This window comes from Pelobates fuscus, chromosome 9 (assembly GCF_036172605.1).
Source record: "Pelobates fuscus isolate aPelFus1 chromosome 9, aPelFus1.pri, whole genome shotgun sequence".
Lineage (NCBI taxonomy): Eukaryota > Metazoa > Chordata > Amphibia > Anura > Pelobatidae > Pelobates > Pelobates fuscus.
In genome coordinates, this window is record NC_086325.1 from 11,930,841 (window position 1) to 11,949,111 (window position 18,271).

At 40.1% G+C, this 18,271-nt stretch overlaps 1 protein-coding gene across 1 annotated transcript; it reads right to left on the reverse strand.

Moving 5' to 3' along the window:
* Positions 1-537: 537 nt before the first annotated feature.
* Positions 538-17,306, reverse strand: LOC134573596 (cytochrome P450 2G1-like). The gene is made up of 10 exons (XM_063433381.1): positions 17,124-17,306; positions 16,713-16,875; positions 9,734-9,886; positions 7,333-7,460; positions 7,071-7,238; positions 5,691-5,832; positions 4,202-4,291; positions 3,360-3,457; positions 2,533-2,674; positions 538-722 (listed from the first exon to the last, which is right to left on the reverse strand). Exons 1-10 carry the CDS (start codon positions 17,304-17,306, stop codon positions 538-540), a joined length of 1,452 nt encoding a protein of 483 aa, XP_063289451.1.
* Between the last annotated feature and the right edge of the window lie 965 nt (positions 17,307-18,271).

Consider the following 18,271-nt stretch of genomic DNA (forward strand, 5'->3'; position numbering starts at 1 on the left):
TTATACATCATATGATATGGGAGACACGTGGCAAGAAGTGACAGCTAAATTGGAGAAAGTAGAAGATACTTGGTAATTTAGGAGTTTGTATGGGAGATCAGAAGGGAAAAACTATGACATCTCTAAATAGATGCATATGATACTTGAAGTTACAGAATGGGGTGGGGTAGAGTCTGACAGAGAAATGCAGAGTAAAGTATTCCTTATTTTGCATCTACCACTGTGCTAATAATATATCACGACTAATAGAGAAATTTAAGGAATTCCGGAGGCCAGGTGCAGCATGGGAAATGAACTGGACAGACAAGTGTGGGGAAATAATGAGAGGAGATGAGAGGTGCGAGTCCTAGACAGAAAAAAATTAAGTAGATGGGGAAGTATTTAGACTGAAAAGCAAATATATGCAATGTCAGAATTTAGTAGACACGGGTCAAGACTGAATTATATCCTAAGAGGAAAGTGGTGAGAGGAGGAACAAATAAAGAAAGTCCAGTAAGGTTGTAGAGGCACCAGCCTGGTGGTACTTTGTTGCAGTAATCAAGTAAAACGGGGGATAAATGAAATTGTGTAAGGCTTTGGAAGGTTCCCCAGTCCATACACTGGTGTAATGTCCAGCTCCTCAATCGGTACGGGAGATTTCAGGGTGAAGTTTTGTAGCACAGTAACTATGAAGAGGTAGAGCTCCATCCTAACTAGAGCCTCTCCAAGGCAGTTTCGCTTTCCTGTAGATAAAGAAAGACATATCAATTAGTAACTCACTCCATAACTCTGTGTTAGTAGAGCTTTATAGATAAGGAGAAGAAACCAAAACTTTCACAAAACCCCCCAAATTTTTTTTAACAAAATCAACCAGAGACTACAATATTTAATTGGAAAGTGCTACGACTGAAACAATCCATGAATTAATCGTATGATGATAACAATAATAGATAATACGAGGGTCAGTCTGGCTATCTGGCTTAACTCCTCAGTAGAGCCTTAATACTCCGATATTGTGTATTCATGATGGCAGCTGTTGTGAAAGAATGTTTGGCAAATTATTCTCTCTCTATATATTTATATTTTACTGATTGTGTGCTCACTTGGCAGCAGCTTCTCTGTCAAAAGAACTGCACACAAGATCTCCAGCTGCTGCTTAAAGGCCATGGATACAGAGAAAAGACTCACAATTTCCACTTGTCACTAATTACTGATTCACTCCATTTGTGATGGTGTTTGTGTGTGTATCTAAGTGTGTGTGTTGGATAATTGCTTTGGGGAAATTACACTTGTGCATGGTTTCGGCTCGGCTAAACCATCCCCCCCCCCCCCCCCCAAAATAGAAATAGATAGTCATATGTTGGTTTGGCTCAACAGAATTAAGCTTTAAAAAAAATGAATTCAGGAATATAGATGAGGCATCAGATGAACCAAAAGGGCACAGAAATGGGCAACTAACAGCCAACTAACAGACACCGGTCTAAAACTGAAATTCTCTATAAGGGGTCTTTACAAATCTGGTGGGGTCTGAACCTGTATTTGTAATTGCAGAACGTGTTTCATGTATCTTATAATTAGTTCATACTTTTCTATGAATTTGTATTTTCAATTTTTTGAGAGATAGATTGGGTTTGCTAAAATTATTTACTTTACCACCAAATACTACATATTCCTCTTCCCACCCCTACCTACTGCTCATGATTCATCTGAATTTTGGCTGATTGACGATTCATCTGAATTCCACAGAAACACCATAAGGACATATCACAAAACAAATGCAAAAGGCAATGAATAAGACATTTAGCTTTTTTCTTGATTCAGAGTTCCATCAATAGCACCAGAAAAAGCGGGAGGTAATAGAAAATAGCAAATAAGAAGCAGCTTTGCTTGCCATGATGGACAAGAGGTCTGCCCAATGATGTGGACGCCATAAGGACATACCCTCCCTATGCTCCACCTGTAATGCAGCAAGTGGAGGCATGTCTCCTAAACATTTATAAAAAGTGACTGAGCGGCCACAGCCACTGAGGTTTTTTTTAAACAATTTTCCCGCTGGCTGCAATGGTTTCCAGCAGGCAAATAGCGCTATATTTGAAGAATTCTGATCCTCATTTCAGATGTCCGGAGGCATTCGGTCCAGGTAAAATCCAGACCTAATTCTGACAAGTTTGTGCCTGAATTGCAACATCTGTTTGGATTCTGCAGTCTGAATTGCCCTGCATGCACCTGGCTGGTTTTGCCCCATTTGGTAAGGGGTCGTTCAGCCTTTAGTGAATTACCCGGGAGAGTTGAGAATAGTAGTATTGTGAGAGCAAGTTTTATTGATGTGAACAATAAAGGTCCCGTTGAGTAAATGTAATAATTATTAAACAAAATTCAATAATAACATCCATAATAGTGTATCTGTTGTGCAGAAATCTGAATCTCTCGCAGTGTTGTTTGAAGCACTTTACAAATAGTGAAAACATGAAAAATAAAAGGTCCGATTAGCCAGAAATGTTCTGTGTCACACGATAATGCTAGTGTTAAATTGTGTGTTCTAGTGACACTCACCTGCAGCGAGAGGCATGGAAGCATCATTCTTCTTAAATTCACCTTTTTCATCAAGAAAATTCTGGGGGTTGAATTGTGTTGGGAAAGGGAAACAGGATGGGTCTTTTAATACCGAGGAAAGTATCGGGAAAACACACGTATCCTGAAAAAACAGCAGGATCAGAATTATTAGCAGTTTCTCAATGAGTTCCCAGCCAATAAGGTAACATACAGGTATGTACATGGCTGGACCAACAGCAATGTTTGTAAAAGATTTTGGGCTGATGTACAATCACTATTAAAATAGCCAATAGCTTACATCTGATACAAATTACTGAAGGGTTTACAACCTTATTGTTACATTTTGCAGCCTGTGTGGCAAACAGCGGCAGGCCAGAAGTGACAGGCCAGTAAAAAAGTAGCAACACAGTTGAAACAATTTTTTTGGTTTCAATAGGATTTATAGAAATGTAGCTGTAACTACCTCTTTCCACTAGGCCAGAGCCACAGGTTTAACTAGAAACCACTGTGCATTGGTTCAAAAATGTCCTGCCTACTCCCTCCATGTGTCTCATTCCCCCCTGTCCCTCCATGTGTTTCATTCCCCCCCTGTCCCTCCATGTGTCTCATTCCTTCATCCCCAGATAATTCATTGACTCTTTTCCAATAAACAAAGATTCATTATTTTTTTTTCATAATTACAGCATAATTGACTATTTGACTCCATTACAAGGTAATACATCTTCTGTGAGAGTATGATACCACAAGTTCATTAGGAGACCAATCTCTTTAGAAACAAAGAACAACAAGAGGACCGGAAATGCTCTTCCGGGTATCTCAACACCCACCTTAGGAATGGAGTAACCTCGAAAATTAATATCTCTTGTAGTTTTCCGTGGCATCCCCAATGGCAGGAGGTCTATACATCTTTGCATTTCATGGATGACTGCATCAGTATTGTAGCGGTACTTACCCTCTCCAGGGGCCGGCCGGGGTCCTCTCTTCTCGCTGCGCGCGGTCCTGCTCCTGCACGAGCCGCGCGCGGCTCAGCCAACGACAAGATCAGTTGGGCGGGCAGTGACCGCGAGAAGCGGTCACGTGTCCCGCCTGACACTAAGAGCGCGCCGCTCGTCTCGGGCGCGCTCTTAACCCCTTAAGGACACATGACATGTGTGACATGTCATGATTCCCTTTTATTCCAGAAGTTTGGTCCTTAAGGGGTTAAAGGGACAGGGACAAAATCAGAATCAGTCTCCCATTGGCCCCTGTCATGCCACGTTCCCCATACACTCACGTTTTGGGGGCGTGGATATGACAGGGGCCAATCAAAGTGAACATTAGGGTATTTATACTCACCTGTTTCCTTTGCACCTTGCCCTATCGTGGTTTCTGTCCAGTTCCCTTTAGTGCTTGTATCGTTCAGTTGGTTTTTTGGTGCTTGACCTTGGCTTTGTTCCTGACTCCGCTCTCTCTTTATCCTTGCTTGTTTATCCGCTGCTTTGTCTTCTGTGTACCAGTCCTCGGCTTGTTTTACTTTACGCTGTCTCTCCGTTCCCTTGACCTCGGCTTGTTCTGGACTCTGTCTTTTCTTGTACTCGTCTAGTCCGGCCATTCTAAGGTCCGGTAAGACGAATCCTGGTTTCTTGTCTCTTGACTATCTGGACTATTCCTGCGTGTTGGGGTATATTACCGTGACAAGTATACGGCATCTGGATGCGGTCTTGTAGCTTTGGGCTGCGGTTTCTTCCTATGACTCGGTCAAGTTCTTCATGGACTTTGGCTTTTGACAAAGAGAGAATTGTTGCTCCTTCAGTTCCCATAGTAGAAAAGTGGTAGAAGAACACTACATACCACCAGACACAATAGTCTCATAGCACACAGACAGCTCAGGAATTAAAAACACAGATAAATAATCCCTGTTCTTAACCACTTACTACTTAAGGGCGGCTGCTATGACTAAAGTATTCATCAGTAAATATATATAAAAATAAAATAAAAATGTTACCTAAAGCCCAGGATTTAGAAAAGTTCTATCTAACATCGATACTGGTGGAACATGGATAACTGGTGTGCATTAAGGACTAAGGCCTCAATTATTATTTTTTTTCATATTTCAATAATCTTTTATTATATTTTTCACATTGAAATAACAAACACATATGGGTTCTAAGTGACGTGCAATATATCATTATTATAATAAAAATTGGTTGATTTAATTAATTTATTATTTTTTGGGATAAGCTTTTCGAACGATTCAATTTTCTTGGGGGAAAACTTTGATCTTTTGTTTTCAAATAACTTTTTTCAAGTGATAAAATATGAAAAAAATATGCCATGTATAAAAATATATTGATATTAATTTTATTTAAAAAAAATTAAGACCCTTGTGCCCATATTTGTAACCGTTTATATGGTAACACTGTCTATTACTTTGGTGCCCAAAAGGTAGATCCCCGGATGTTTTTAGACTACAGCTTCATCATGGAAACTTTGCCATTCTAAAGGCATTCCAAAGGCATACAAGGCAACATGGGAATTGTATTTCAACAACATCTGGGGATCTGCTCTTTGGGCAACCCTGCTCTATGATTATAAATGTCCAGTAGACCTTTATATAAACATTATTTGATTAATTTTGATCCAAACCAAAGTCGATACACAGGGACATCACGCGTAAAGATGAAAACCAACAAAGAGCTCCACAAAAAATCTCGACACATATCACATCACAGAAGGCACTTGACATTAAGCAGCCATGTGTTCAGCTTTATTAAGGGGGGCTGTCCACAGGCTTACATCTATGCAGGTGATGTTCAGATAAAAATAAAAGTATGTTTTCCTCTAAAGTGTTCTATTCAAGGACACAACGTATAAAGTACTCATCAGAAACACTGAGTGTAGGAGACACCTCGTGTACATCTAGATTTGTGACAATTGTTGCTTTCTCCTAATGATCCTTTCCTTTTTTGATTTGTTGGATAACTAGGAACCCAGGAACATACATCTAATGAATGTACAATTCAGTGTTATAATTGTAGTTCTAACTTAGAATGCTGGTCAGATGGGCCTTACCAACTTTTTGCAATATATGGATGTGTCAACAAATGGGAAACAAAAGTGATCCTTTTTACACCTGACCAAGCTCCAGTATGCATGTTTGGCACATGCAATTCACTCACCGAGGATGTCTGGATATTTCATCATAATTAGAAAAGAATACGCCAATGTGCTGCTCATGGTCTCCACCCCAGCAAAGAAGATCTGTAGAGTGCTGCACACCAGGTTTCTTAGTGTGTATTCACTTAGTGGAGTCATCTTTTCCTAATACATTTAATGAGGATTGCAATATATATATAATAACAAAGATAATATTACACAATACTAAATGTGAGGTAATTACTTTTTCCCAATGTACACAATACTCATTTTACACTTTTGACATTTTACACACCTTAGTCTATATTTTATCTAATTATTTCTATAACCCCTCCATATAACCCTCCCTATACCCCCTCCTTAACTACATAAACCCTTCCTAGAACTCCTCATATTATTCATTGTAATCTTCAGCCATAACTCCATATTACTATCCCTATAACCCCTCCTATTACTCCATATAACCCTCCCTATAACTCCTTCTATTACTCCATATAACCATCCATATAACTCCTATTGCTCCATATAACCCTCCCTATAATTCCTCCTATTACTCAAATAACCCTCCCTATAAACCCTCCTATTACTCCATATAACCCTCCCTATAACCCCTCCCATTACTCCATATAACCTCCTTATAACTCCTCCTATTACTCCATATAACCTCCCTATAACTCCTCCTATTACTCCATATAACCCTCTCTATAACTCCTCCTATTACTCCATATAACCCTCCCTATAATTCCTCCTATTACTCATATAACCCTCCCTATAACCCGTCCTAATACTCCCTATAACCCTCCCTATAACCCCTCCTATTACTCCATATAACCCTTCCTATAACTCCTCCTATTACTCCATATAACCCTCCCTATAGCTCCTCCTATTACTCCATATAACCTTCCCTATAACTCCTCCTATTACTCCATATAACCCTCCCTATAACTCCTCCTATTACTTCATATAACCCTCCCTATAACTCCTCCTATTACTCCATATAACCCTCCCTATAACCCCTCCTATTACTCCATATAACCCTCCCTATAACCCCTCCTATTACTCCATATAACCCTCCCTATAACCCCACCTATTACTCCATATAACCCTCCCTATAACCCCTCCTATTACTCCATATAACCCTCCCTATAACTCCTCCTATTACTCCATATAACCCTCCCTATAACTCCTCATATTACTCCATATAACCTTTATTGTAACTGCTCTCATTGCTCCTTTCAAGTCTTACCCATGATGTACAGTATTGGAACTCTCTATAATGCTTCCTTCTTCCATATAATCATCCGCTTTGATAAAATATAACCATTCTCTATAAACCTTTCTCTAACTTTTATTATTACACCACTACATATGTTGGGTAAATAACTTGAATGTTTAATTTCTACCTTTTCCATTTTAATGAGGAAAGCATCAACATAGTCCCTTGGATTATCAGCATCCAGTGTTTTCTTATTCACTTTAATCCTCTTCTCTACAAAAAGCAGTAGCTTTTCCATGTATTTAAATATCATTTGGTGTGGACCAGGAACAAACCTCGGGAGCATTTCATAGAGCTGGAATAATGAAAATGTGATTACTCTAACCCTCTCATCTTGTGGATTTTTCATTACCCCTTTTACGTATTTGTTGCCTTCTTTTCTTCCTTACCTGCCCCCAAGGTGAACATATAATAGCTGCCACTTCATGGATATATTTTAATACATTAAGAAGCTCTTCGTCATCATAATCCTGGCGATATCCAAACATGATGGAGAAGATAACATTATCAGAGGGTCAAAAAAGGCTTCTAAAAAAGAAAGAAGATACAATCTGAGAACATTTTAGAGCAAGGTAACTATCAGGAAATAAACTAAAGCAGTTAAAATACTTTGGCTTCAATTTATTTATTTTTGGGGATAAACTTTTAAAATGATCACAATCTTATTCAAAATATTCCTATAGAGTATAATGGTGACTTCAATAGATAGATTATTTGAACAGCTTTGAAGAGCATACTTCATTTAGTAAAAATACATGTTTAGTAATAGTACGAAGTGCAGATAAGCGTTAAAAGTTCAAAAGAAGATCACCTTAGCCAGAAAACTTCTCTAGACCCCACAAGGTAAAAGAAACATACAGAAGCAGGTTGCACCCAATAACCAATAAAGAAGATTAACAAAGTAAATACAAATTAAATTTAATAATAAAATAATGAAATGCTGTAGAAATGTTCTTAAAATAACCTTAGTTCCTATGTGGCGTGATCCTTCATCAGTTGTAAAAAGTAAAAAGAGAAGGACCAATAGTGTAGTATTTCTCAGAAAAGATGGATAACAACAAAGTGGGTAAGTGCCCACTCACATGATATAGAGCTTTCACAATAATAGCGTATAGTGTGTAATCCCCACTAGTGTATATGGATGTTGTCTTGTTGAATTCAGTGTTTCACAGTGCAGACTATGAAATGACAAAACATGACTCCAATTGCTGAGCCAACCTTTCCAAAACAGAACTTCTGGTCTTTTCTTAATCAAGTGTTGCTACTCCCATGTCTGTCTCCCTCCAAGTCAACGGTGGCACTATCACCTCTAACTCGCAGGTTTGCTGCATAGGTGTTCGCTTTGACTCCGACCTCTTTTTCACCCCTCATGTCCAGTCGATCGCCAAATCCTCCCGCTTCCATCTCAAAAACGTAGCTCGCATCCGCCCCTATTTAACACCGGATGCAGCTAAGGTGCTGGTCCATGCCATTCTTTCTCACCTTGACAACTGCAATCCCCTTTCAGTGGTCTTAAATGTTCCCAGATTGCACAGCTGCAATCTATAATGAATGCGGAGGCGTGGCTCATTTGCCTATCCGCCCACACCTCCCACGCCTCCCTCCTCTGTCAGTCCCTCAGTCCCTACATTGGCTTCCAGTTAGCTATAGGGCTCAATTTAAGACCTGGTGCTTGCTTACTAGTCCCTACATAATGCTGCTCCAACCTACCTATCCTCCCTAATACACAAGTATGTCCTGTCGAGGCCCCTGGGCTCTGCTGAAGACCTACGTCTACCCTTTATCCGTACTCCCACATCTGATGCTTGCCTACAAAACTTCTCCAGGGCTGCACCTTTTCTGTTAGACTTCCACCCAGTCTCCACTACTTCAAAAAATCTTTGAAAACACACTTCTTCAGGAAAGCATATCATTTAAACTGTTAGCGGGTTTTCATTCCCCACCCCCCATGACTTCTCTCCTGCAACTATCAAAAATAACGTAAGTTCTCAGTGAATACTTTTCTAGCAACCTATTTCATTACCCCTACTTATACACTTTGTGTCACTATACCCCACTCCCTGTGCGTCCATTTGTCTGGTTACAATTACGTGTCTGTTAGTCCACTTATTGTACAGCACTACGGAATTTGCTGGCACTATATAAATAATAAAATAAAAATAATAGGCTATAGAGTAAACAGTGCTCTAATAGAAAAGAGAAAACAGACAGCATTGGGTAGAAATGATTGGTGTCCTGAAGCCCTACTGCTTTTCAGGCTTATCAGCAGAGGTGTCTTTCCCAGTTTTTCTTTTAGTTTTTTCTTTATGTTTTTTTTTTCATTTAATATAGTGGTCAGAAACCCTTATTCTTTATTTAGAAGATGAAAAATACTCTGTGACTATTTAGGTAACTTTTGTTTATATCATGCCTTTATGGGAGGAGTTATTGCAGAATAAAAAAAGAAAGACAGGAGCATTCCATGAGAGAGAGGAGAATGATGGAAAGTGGAAAGAAGTAATGAAACCATGAATGAAACGGTAGAAATTTCAATGGAATGGGTAATTCTGCATAAAGTAAGTATTGTTTGTGTGGATGAAGAATGGTAACAAAGCGATAGTTCGTATTTTAAGATGAAGAGGATATGATGTGGTGGTAAGTAGAATATTGAAGCTTGAGTGGACAGTGACATGACAACAGGTCACGATATGGTCAAGGTTACCACCATGTGACGGTTATACTGAGTCACCAAAGGAAGAAATAAAATGTAAGAGCTGAGAATTTGTTATGATAATAATATGAAACTCCAACCTTTCATCCTTTTCAGCTCTCTTACTAGACATGCAGCTTCTTCTAGAATTCTTTCTTCTATGCTCTTCTTCCCCATCCCAAAATCTCGTAAGACAGAGATAGAGAAGCGTTGGAGCTCTCGCCACCGGTTAATGTTACTGGTGAAAGCCAAACCTAATATATAAATGAGGAATGTGGTTATATGGATTTTGATGAGCTCATAAACATTAAAGTAGCAGTGAAGCATTTTTTATTCATGGTATAAAAAGGCATAGACTTGCCACACCGGTTTCCACTATCTCTGAAACATGGGGGGAATAAAGGGCCAGTACATGTTTGAATATGCTTCTTTATGTGTGGTTGGTTCATTGAAAACCCTGTCAGTACAATGTGTATTTTCAAGTAACTTTCCATTGAGTTAAACATGTTCTATAGGTAACCACATATTGCAAGAACTATCGATGCAAGATTTAACCCTTCACCCACGGCACTGCATGAGACGGGACATGGGGGTGTAAAATAGTGCACTTCGGGGGGTGTAAAATTGTGCACTTCAATCGCACAGGCCAGGGAACTGGGGGAAGAACTGTCTGTTTCTTCCGGTTCTAACCCTTCAAACACTGAATGAGAGTTTAAAAATATAATCAGTTTGTATAAATTTAATTTGGAACAAAAATATACAAACAAAATTCAAACCAACCGAAACAAATTTTTTAATTTAGGTTGTTTTATTTGGACCGATCAAATTTTCCATCCATGTGCATCGCAGACATTCAGTGGATAAAAAAAAAAGAAAAAAAAAAGATTTGGTTCTCAGGACCACACTGTATTTATTATTTTATTTTTATTATGTTTTAAGAGAATAGAAAGTATCACACGACTGTCATTAATCTTTTAATTTTTATTATTATTGGATCTTGACATTAGACATATAAGAACCTTATATGTAATAAATTCTTCTTGTGGATAAAATCCATATTCTTCAAATGGACAAATGTCAAACGTGACAGATAAATAAATCCAACAACAATCTGATACAGAGAGATCAATAAGATATTTTCTCTCCTGATTTTATTCCATATTATTCATAGAAAAAAAACCAACAAATTAATAGACTTATTAATAGTTACATTTGTGACCCTGAAATAGAAGTTCAGCTTTTGAGCAAGGTGGAAAGAGAAACCACTTCATTTTGTGTAAATAGCAAGCAATGCAAATTAGACAAAATGCTAGTCTCATGATCGAAGCAAACAAAAGAGACGCTAGCATCACGACAAGAACATTGGAAATACAAGTCAATAACAAATCACAAGCTGAAAGCAGACGCACACAAAATAAACATCTACAGAAACCCCTGCCAATCAAAATGCAACTGTCAAAATGAATTAATGCAATGTATTTCTCTGTAGGTAAACAGTCTCGAGTCTGAACTGTCAATCTCAGTTTAATGATCAATATTATAGTAACTATTGGAACATCTCAGACAATCGGGTAATTATGTATTCACGCCATGTATTACTGGAGATGTAAGAAGCTGCTACTGTAACAGGAGAGCAAGATATGTTTAAACTCAGATGGACTATTATTCCAGACACAATCTAGCTCAGTATACACGCAGTCTATATGTGCTCTTTAGATATCTTTGCCTCAGTTTGTTTCCCTTTCTTCCTTTTGGGATATGCCCTTGCCCCTCCATTACCCCTGCTATTCTTTTGCTATTATTATTATTATTATTTTATTATTTATATAGCGCCAACAAATTCCGTAGCGCTGTACAATGGGTGGACTAACAGACACATAATTGAGATCAGACCACTGGACGTACAGGAACAGAGGGGGTTGAGGGCCCTGCTCAATGAGCTTACATGCTAGAGGCTATTGCCGATTTTCCCTGTCTCCTCTGTCCCCACCCATTCCAAAATATATATATATATATATATACCCACTGCTGGCCAATGTGTGTACCGTTTCTCAAAACAAATTTATTAAACAATTTTATTAAAAGTAAAAATGAATACAAATATAGTGCAAAAACACACGACAAATGAAAAGATGTTAGTCTGTTTGAGAAGGGTCAAATCATCGGCATGCATCAAGCAGAGAAAACATCCAAGGAGAGTGCAGAAACTACTAAAATGTTGTTAAGAACTGTCCAACGCATTATTAAAAACTGGAAGGATAGTGGGGAACCACCAGTGATGGGCGCCCTGGCAGGGCCGGACTGGGAACTAAAATCAGCCCTGGAAAAAAATTCTATACCAGCCCAATAATGCGTCGCGACAGCATAGTGTGCTGATATAGAGGGTGAAAAAATAACTTGAAATTGAAAACTCTTACTCCAACGAAGGAACGCATATAGGACGTCAAAATAAACAAAAGAGCGCCTTTTTTTAAGTAGACATACATTTGCATGTAATCAATGTTTCAGTACAACTACTTTGGCCTATTAAGGACATTTTAGTAATGGTACTGAAATGCTGAATGTCTGCAGTTGCACAACTAAAAAAATGAAGTGATCTGGTTAATTTTGAAGTTCTATGGGTGCGCTCTTCACTTTGAATATGTTATTGTGCATGAGTATGCAACTAGCAACAAGACAGGGCCAATACGTGCTCATTACATACACACACACACACGTGTGTGTGTGTGTGTGTGTGTGTGTGTGTGTGTGTGTGTGTATATATATATATATATATTAATGACATTTATGTGTGTATTATGCATATATAAATGTATATTACAATATGTGTAAATAGTATAGGCATAGTTATATGTTACTAATACACACATCAATATACATGCATATATATGTGTGTATTACTGTCAGGATCACATCAATTTACGTCTATTACCTTTACATCGTTTAGTGTATCTTGTCTCCAATTGTCTCCTTTTTTTTCTCTTACAGCGACCCTTGTACATCTTTTACTTCATCCCAGTCCATGTGTGTTTCTTTTTACCCTTCTCCAGCCTCTGTATTTCTCTTTCCCCCAGCTCCTTTTGTGTTGTTCTTAGCCCCAGACACTTTGTCTCTTTCTCCCCTTCCAAATCTCATCTGTGTGTCTCTTTCTAACTCCAGACTCTGTGTGCCTCTTTCTCTTCTCCCAGTCACTCTCCATCTCTTTTTCCCCAGTCCAGCGTTGCCTCCCACAAATCGTGTGTCACTTTGTCCCCCTTCCCTACTGTATGTCTCTTTGTCACCCCAATAAACCTTCTGTGTGTCTCTCTTCCCCATCTCCTCCCTGTGTCTCTCTCTCTTACCCCTCTGTCTCTTTGTACCCCCATCCCCTGTGTCTCTCTATTACCCCATCTGTCTCTGTGTCCTCCTTCTCCGGTGTCTCTCTATTACCCCTCTCTTTTTCCCCCCTTGCCCTATGTCTCTCTATTACCCCTCTGTCTCTTTGTCCCCCCCCCCCAACCTGGTGTCTTTCTATTACCCCTCAGTCTCTGTGTCCCCCCTCTCCCTGTGTTTCTATTATTCCTCTATTTGTCTCCCCCTTCCCCTCTATTTGCCTACCCCATCTCCTCTATTTGCCTCTCCCCTTCCCCTCTATTTGTCTCCCCCTTCTCCTCTATTTACCCCCCTTCCCCTCTATTTGCCTCCCCCCCTTATTTGTCTCCCCCTTCTCCTCTATTTACCCCCTTCCCCTCTATTTGCCCCCTTCCCTTCTATTTGTCTCCCCCATCCCCTCTATTTGCCTCTCCCCTTCCCCTCTATTTGTCTCCCCCTTCCCCTCTATTTACCCCCCTTCCCCTCTATTTGCCTCCCCCTTCTCCTCTATTTGCCTCCCCTTCTCCTCTATTTGTCTCCCCCTTCTCCTCTATTTGTCTCCCCCTTCTCCTCTATTTGCCCACCCTTCCCCACTATTTGCCCACCCTTCCCCTCTATTTGTCCCCCCTTCCCCTCTATTTGGCTCTCCCCTTCCCCTCTATTTGCCTCCCCCTTCCCCTCTATTTGCCTCCCCCTTCTCCTCTATTTGCCCCCCCTTCCCCTCTATTTGCCCCCCTTCCCCTCTATTTGCCCCCCCTTCTCCTCTATTTGCCCCCCTTCCCCTCTATTTACCCCCCTGCCCCTCTATTTGCCTCCCCCTTCTCCTCTATTTGCCCCCCTTCCCCTCTATTTATCTCCCCCTTCTCCTCTATTTGCCCCCTTCCCCTCTATTTGCCCACCCTTCCCCTCTATTTGCCTCCCTTCCCCTCTATTTGCCTCCCTTCCCCTCTATTTGTCCCCCCCTTCCCCTCTATTTGCCTCGCCCCTTCCCCTCTATTTGCCCCCCCTTCTCCTCTATTTGCCCCCCCTTCTCCTCTATTTGCCCCCCTTCCCCTCTATTTGTCTCCCCCTTCCCCTCTATTTGCCCCCCTTCCCCTCTATTTGCCCCCCTTCCCCTCTATTTGTCCCCCCATCCCTCTATTTGCCTCTCCCCTTCCCCTCTATTTGCCTCTCCCCTTCCCCTCTATTTGCCTCTCCCCTTCCCCTCTATTTACCCCCCTTCCCCTCTATTTGTCCCCCCTTCCCCTCTATTTGCCTCTCCCCTTTCCCTCTATTTACCCCCCTTCCCCTCTATTTGCCTCCCCCCTTCTCCTCTATTTGCCCCCCCTTCCCCTCTATTTGCCCCCCTTCCCCTCTATTTGCCCCCCCTTCTCCTCGCCCCCCTTCCCCTCTATTTGCCCCCTTCCCCTCTATTTGCCCACCCTTCCCCTCTATTTGCCCACCCTTCCCCTCTATTTGCCCACCCTTCCCCTTCTGTGTACCTGCTTAATTTGTCACAGGAGGACTGAGGGAGGGGGCGGAGCTAACGACCATGCTCCCTCGCGGTTCCCATAATTCCTAGCATCTACACATCATAGAGTAGTGATTACTCTATGATGTGTAGATGCTAGGAATTATGGGAACCGCGAGGGAGCATGGTCGTTAGCTCCGCCCCCTCCCTCAGTCCTCCTGTGCTGACAGCTATGCTGCTGTCAGTATCAGTGAGTGTGCCGCCGGATCGCTTAGGCTCACTCACTGATACTGACAGCAGGTACAGCTGTCAGCACAGGAGATGGGGCCGCCGGCCACAAGGTAAGTATACACCCTCAGAGTGTGCCGCCGGACCGGCCACCCGGCGGCACCGACAATGCGGCCGGCGGCCGCAATATTATTAAAATATAGGGAGCAGGACTCCCTCTCTCCCTCCAGCCCCCCAGGTGCCGCGGCCCAAGGGGGAAATTTCCCGGTATCCCGGTGGGCCAGTCCGGCCCTGCATCAGGGTAAGAAGAGAGGCAGATGAAGTGATGCATCCATCATGCCTAGTGCCTACTGTACAAGCCTGTGAGGGCAGTGCTATGATTTGGGGTGCTGCAGTTTGCCAGGTCTTTGTTCAGCAACATTATGTGTCCAAAGAATGAGATCAGCTGAATATACTGAATGACCAGGTTATTCCATCAATGGATTTTTTCTTCCCTGATGGCACGGGCATTTTCCAAGATGACAATGCCAGGATTCATCGAGTTCAAATTGTTAAAGAGTGGTTCAGGGAGCATGAGACGTCATTTTCACAAATGGATTGGCCACCACAGAGTCCAGACCTTAACCCCATTCAGAATCTTTGGGATGTGCTGGAGAAGGCTTTGCGCAGTGGTCTGACTCTCCCATCATCAATACAAGATCTTGGTGGAAAATGAATGCAACATTGGACGGAAATAAATCTTGTGACATTGCAGAAGCTTATCGAAACAATACCACAGCGAATATGTGCTGTAATCAAATCTAAAGTCTGTCCAACAAAATATTAGAGTGTGTAACCTTTTTTTTTTTTGACGACTTTTTTTTTTTTGGCCAGGCAGTGTTTATTTTCTAGTTTTGTCTCTACAATATTTTAGATAAAGCTCTATAGACATGTTAACTCATGTTGCAATTTCCCAATCACGTACAGTTTATATGATTTCCACTAAACAAGTTAAAATAAGTTAAAATAAGGCTATGGGCTTCATGCAATTACCTGCTATCAAATATTTTTTTTTATAAATGAAAATATATATAAGTTCTGATTTGAAATAAGTATATATCATTTTTACAGAGAGAGAAAGGTAATATTTTTTTTTTATCTAAAGGAACATCAGGTGTTTTCAAAATGTAAAGTTTCTTCACTTAGCATCCCATAGATATTTTACACATATATGACCTGTGACTGTCATAGAGTTTCATATTTTCAGTAATGATAACATGGTAGATTTGTTTCGGCGGACCAAACTGTAATTCGGCTTAATTTGGGCTTATAAAGTTTTTGGCAAAATTCCTGAATTCCAAGCTGACGTGTACCTACAGACTAGCTGCAATGCCAAACATGTTCTGAGGGAGAGGGTTAATATATATATCAAATTCACCCAGAGGTGCCAGAAAAAGAGATTATTGATGAGAAAAAGATGATTCCTGGCTATGGGACAGTCACTAATGTTAATTTTATTCACAGATTAAATGAGACAAGATCAATAGAGGAAACAGCAGAGGGAACATTAAAAAAAATCTATATTTATATACTCTATACTTAATACTTAATACATACTGTTCTTCCTGTTTTTCGATCTATTGCTTACTTTTCCTCAGTTGATCTGTGAACCAAATGGAATGAAAATGCTCCTATCAGTATACTTTGAAATAGATACAGAATATTATAGATTGTCTATTTTTTGCAGAACACCGAAGGCCCATAGTTGTGACTTTTGGGTTTGTCTTTTTGATTCAACTACTAAATCAACATTGAGCCGAACTTACGTGCAACCGAATTTTGATAGTGCTGAAAAATGTTCTATCTGCAGAAAAAAAGATTCAGCAGATGCAAAATGTCTCACTGTGCACAAGTCTATAAAACCATAACTAACATTAGTTACGATATCAGCATTTAGCACTGTGAAATATGTTGGCACTTTATAAATTCCAGTAATAATAATAATAATAACAACAACATTGTTTATTAAGATCAAGTTATTGCCACTCGAGAGCAGCAATTATCACACTCACCATAGTTCTTGTAGCTACTGTCAAAGGCAGCTAACTCTCCTCGAGCCAAGAAGTCATCTCCTCTGTCCACTAAGACTTCTTTCACGGCCTGGTATCCAGTGACCAATATCACTGGCTGGGACCCCAGGTAAATCGTACAGACATCACCATACTTTTTGTGGAACTGCAATGGAACCACAGAGAACAGGTTATGGTAGTGGAGAATAAGCATTTTTCTGCTACATTTCGCTGAGATTTTAAACTCTAGCAATTTAAATTTCCATCAATATAATTTGAGTTTTAGCATGCACACCTGGCCTGCTGGGATATAATAGATATAGTTTACAAATCATATCCTATACTGTACTGTAAATGTATCTCATGTTTTCCTGGCCAATATGTCATCACTGAAATAGCTTATAGAGAACTTACATTGCTTATTGTCTTTGCATATTCTTTGTTTCTTAATTGCAGATAATTTCCAAAGAATGGAAGACGTGTGGGTCCGGACGGAAGTTTACCATTCTTCCTAAAAAACTTCTTAACTTCAACAACTAGAAAAAAGCAGGAGATGAAGAGAGCCAAGAGGAGCATCAGATATTCGGAGGAATTCATCCTATAGTTAATTCACTAATTTACATCAAGAAGATGCCTTCTGTGCCTATTGTATATCAGTTCGAATGTTTCTAGCGACTTAAGGAAGCAAATTAAATGTCAGTTTATATGGAAAAGCACATGGGGGTATAGTACGAAACCTGAAGTCAGTAAAAGGCAATATGCATTCAGGTGAAGCTTTCAAAGCAAAAAAGTAATTTGTGATCATTTCACAAACCATTAGCATACGTTTGACTCATGACTACTTGCTATGCAGAAAATGCCCATTTTAGTGAAAGAAGGAGGGAAAAAGCAAAAATCAATCCAAATGGCTCTATGACTTGACTCAACTGTTCATCATCTTCTCTATGATCTAATGTACCTTAAGTGTTTAATTTCAACAGTTTAATATCATTCACTAGGATTTTAAATTCTAAAGCTGTATGCCAAAGCAGTTACTTGTGAAAAGACATGCACAGTGTTAATGGAAAATGCATACAGACATTAGGATAGTTAACACACGGTAAGAATATATTTAATTCTATGATATCACCATGTAAACGTGTAAATTGACAGGTTATTCCCTATACTCGGAATGGTCCCATACCGAATGGTGCAAATCCATTCATTTCCGCACGGGGCCATTTTGTCTGCAAAACCCAGATATTGTTTACAGCATTTAACAATGTCCAAATTTTGCAAAACAGGTTCCATATGAGTCAGAATTGGATCTAGATTTCAGGCTACCTGAACAGCTGAAATCCAGACCCGAATGAAAAAAATATGGGTTCGTATTTTAAACACTTATGGACGGAGGAAATTGTCCAAGTTCTGACATTGTCCATGTTTAAAACTTTGACTTTGGGCGTAGAGGTTCATTCCACCATGTTTTAAGGGTTTCTCTTTAAGTGCCCCATAAATATCATAGAAATATTGAAATGACAGAAATTGCTTTCATTTAATATCCTGTATGTATACCTAACACA

Excerpts from the sequence above, each read along its gene's own strand:
- LOC134573596 (XM_063433381.1), bottom strand. The coding sequence starts at position 17,306 with ATGAATTCCTCCGAATATCTGATGCTCCTCTTGGCTCTCTTCATCTCC. Across the intron at positions 3,458-4,201 it reads GATGCCGTATACTTGTCACG|TCATCCATGAAATGCAAAGA; the intron begins GTAATATACCCC and ends ATACTGATGCAG. Across the intron at positions 723-2,532 it reads TTCCATGCCTCTCGCTGCAG|GAAAGCGAAACTGCCTTGGA; the intron begins GTGAGTGTCACT and ends CTTTATCTACAG.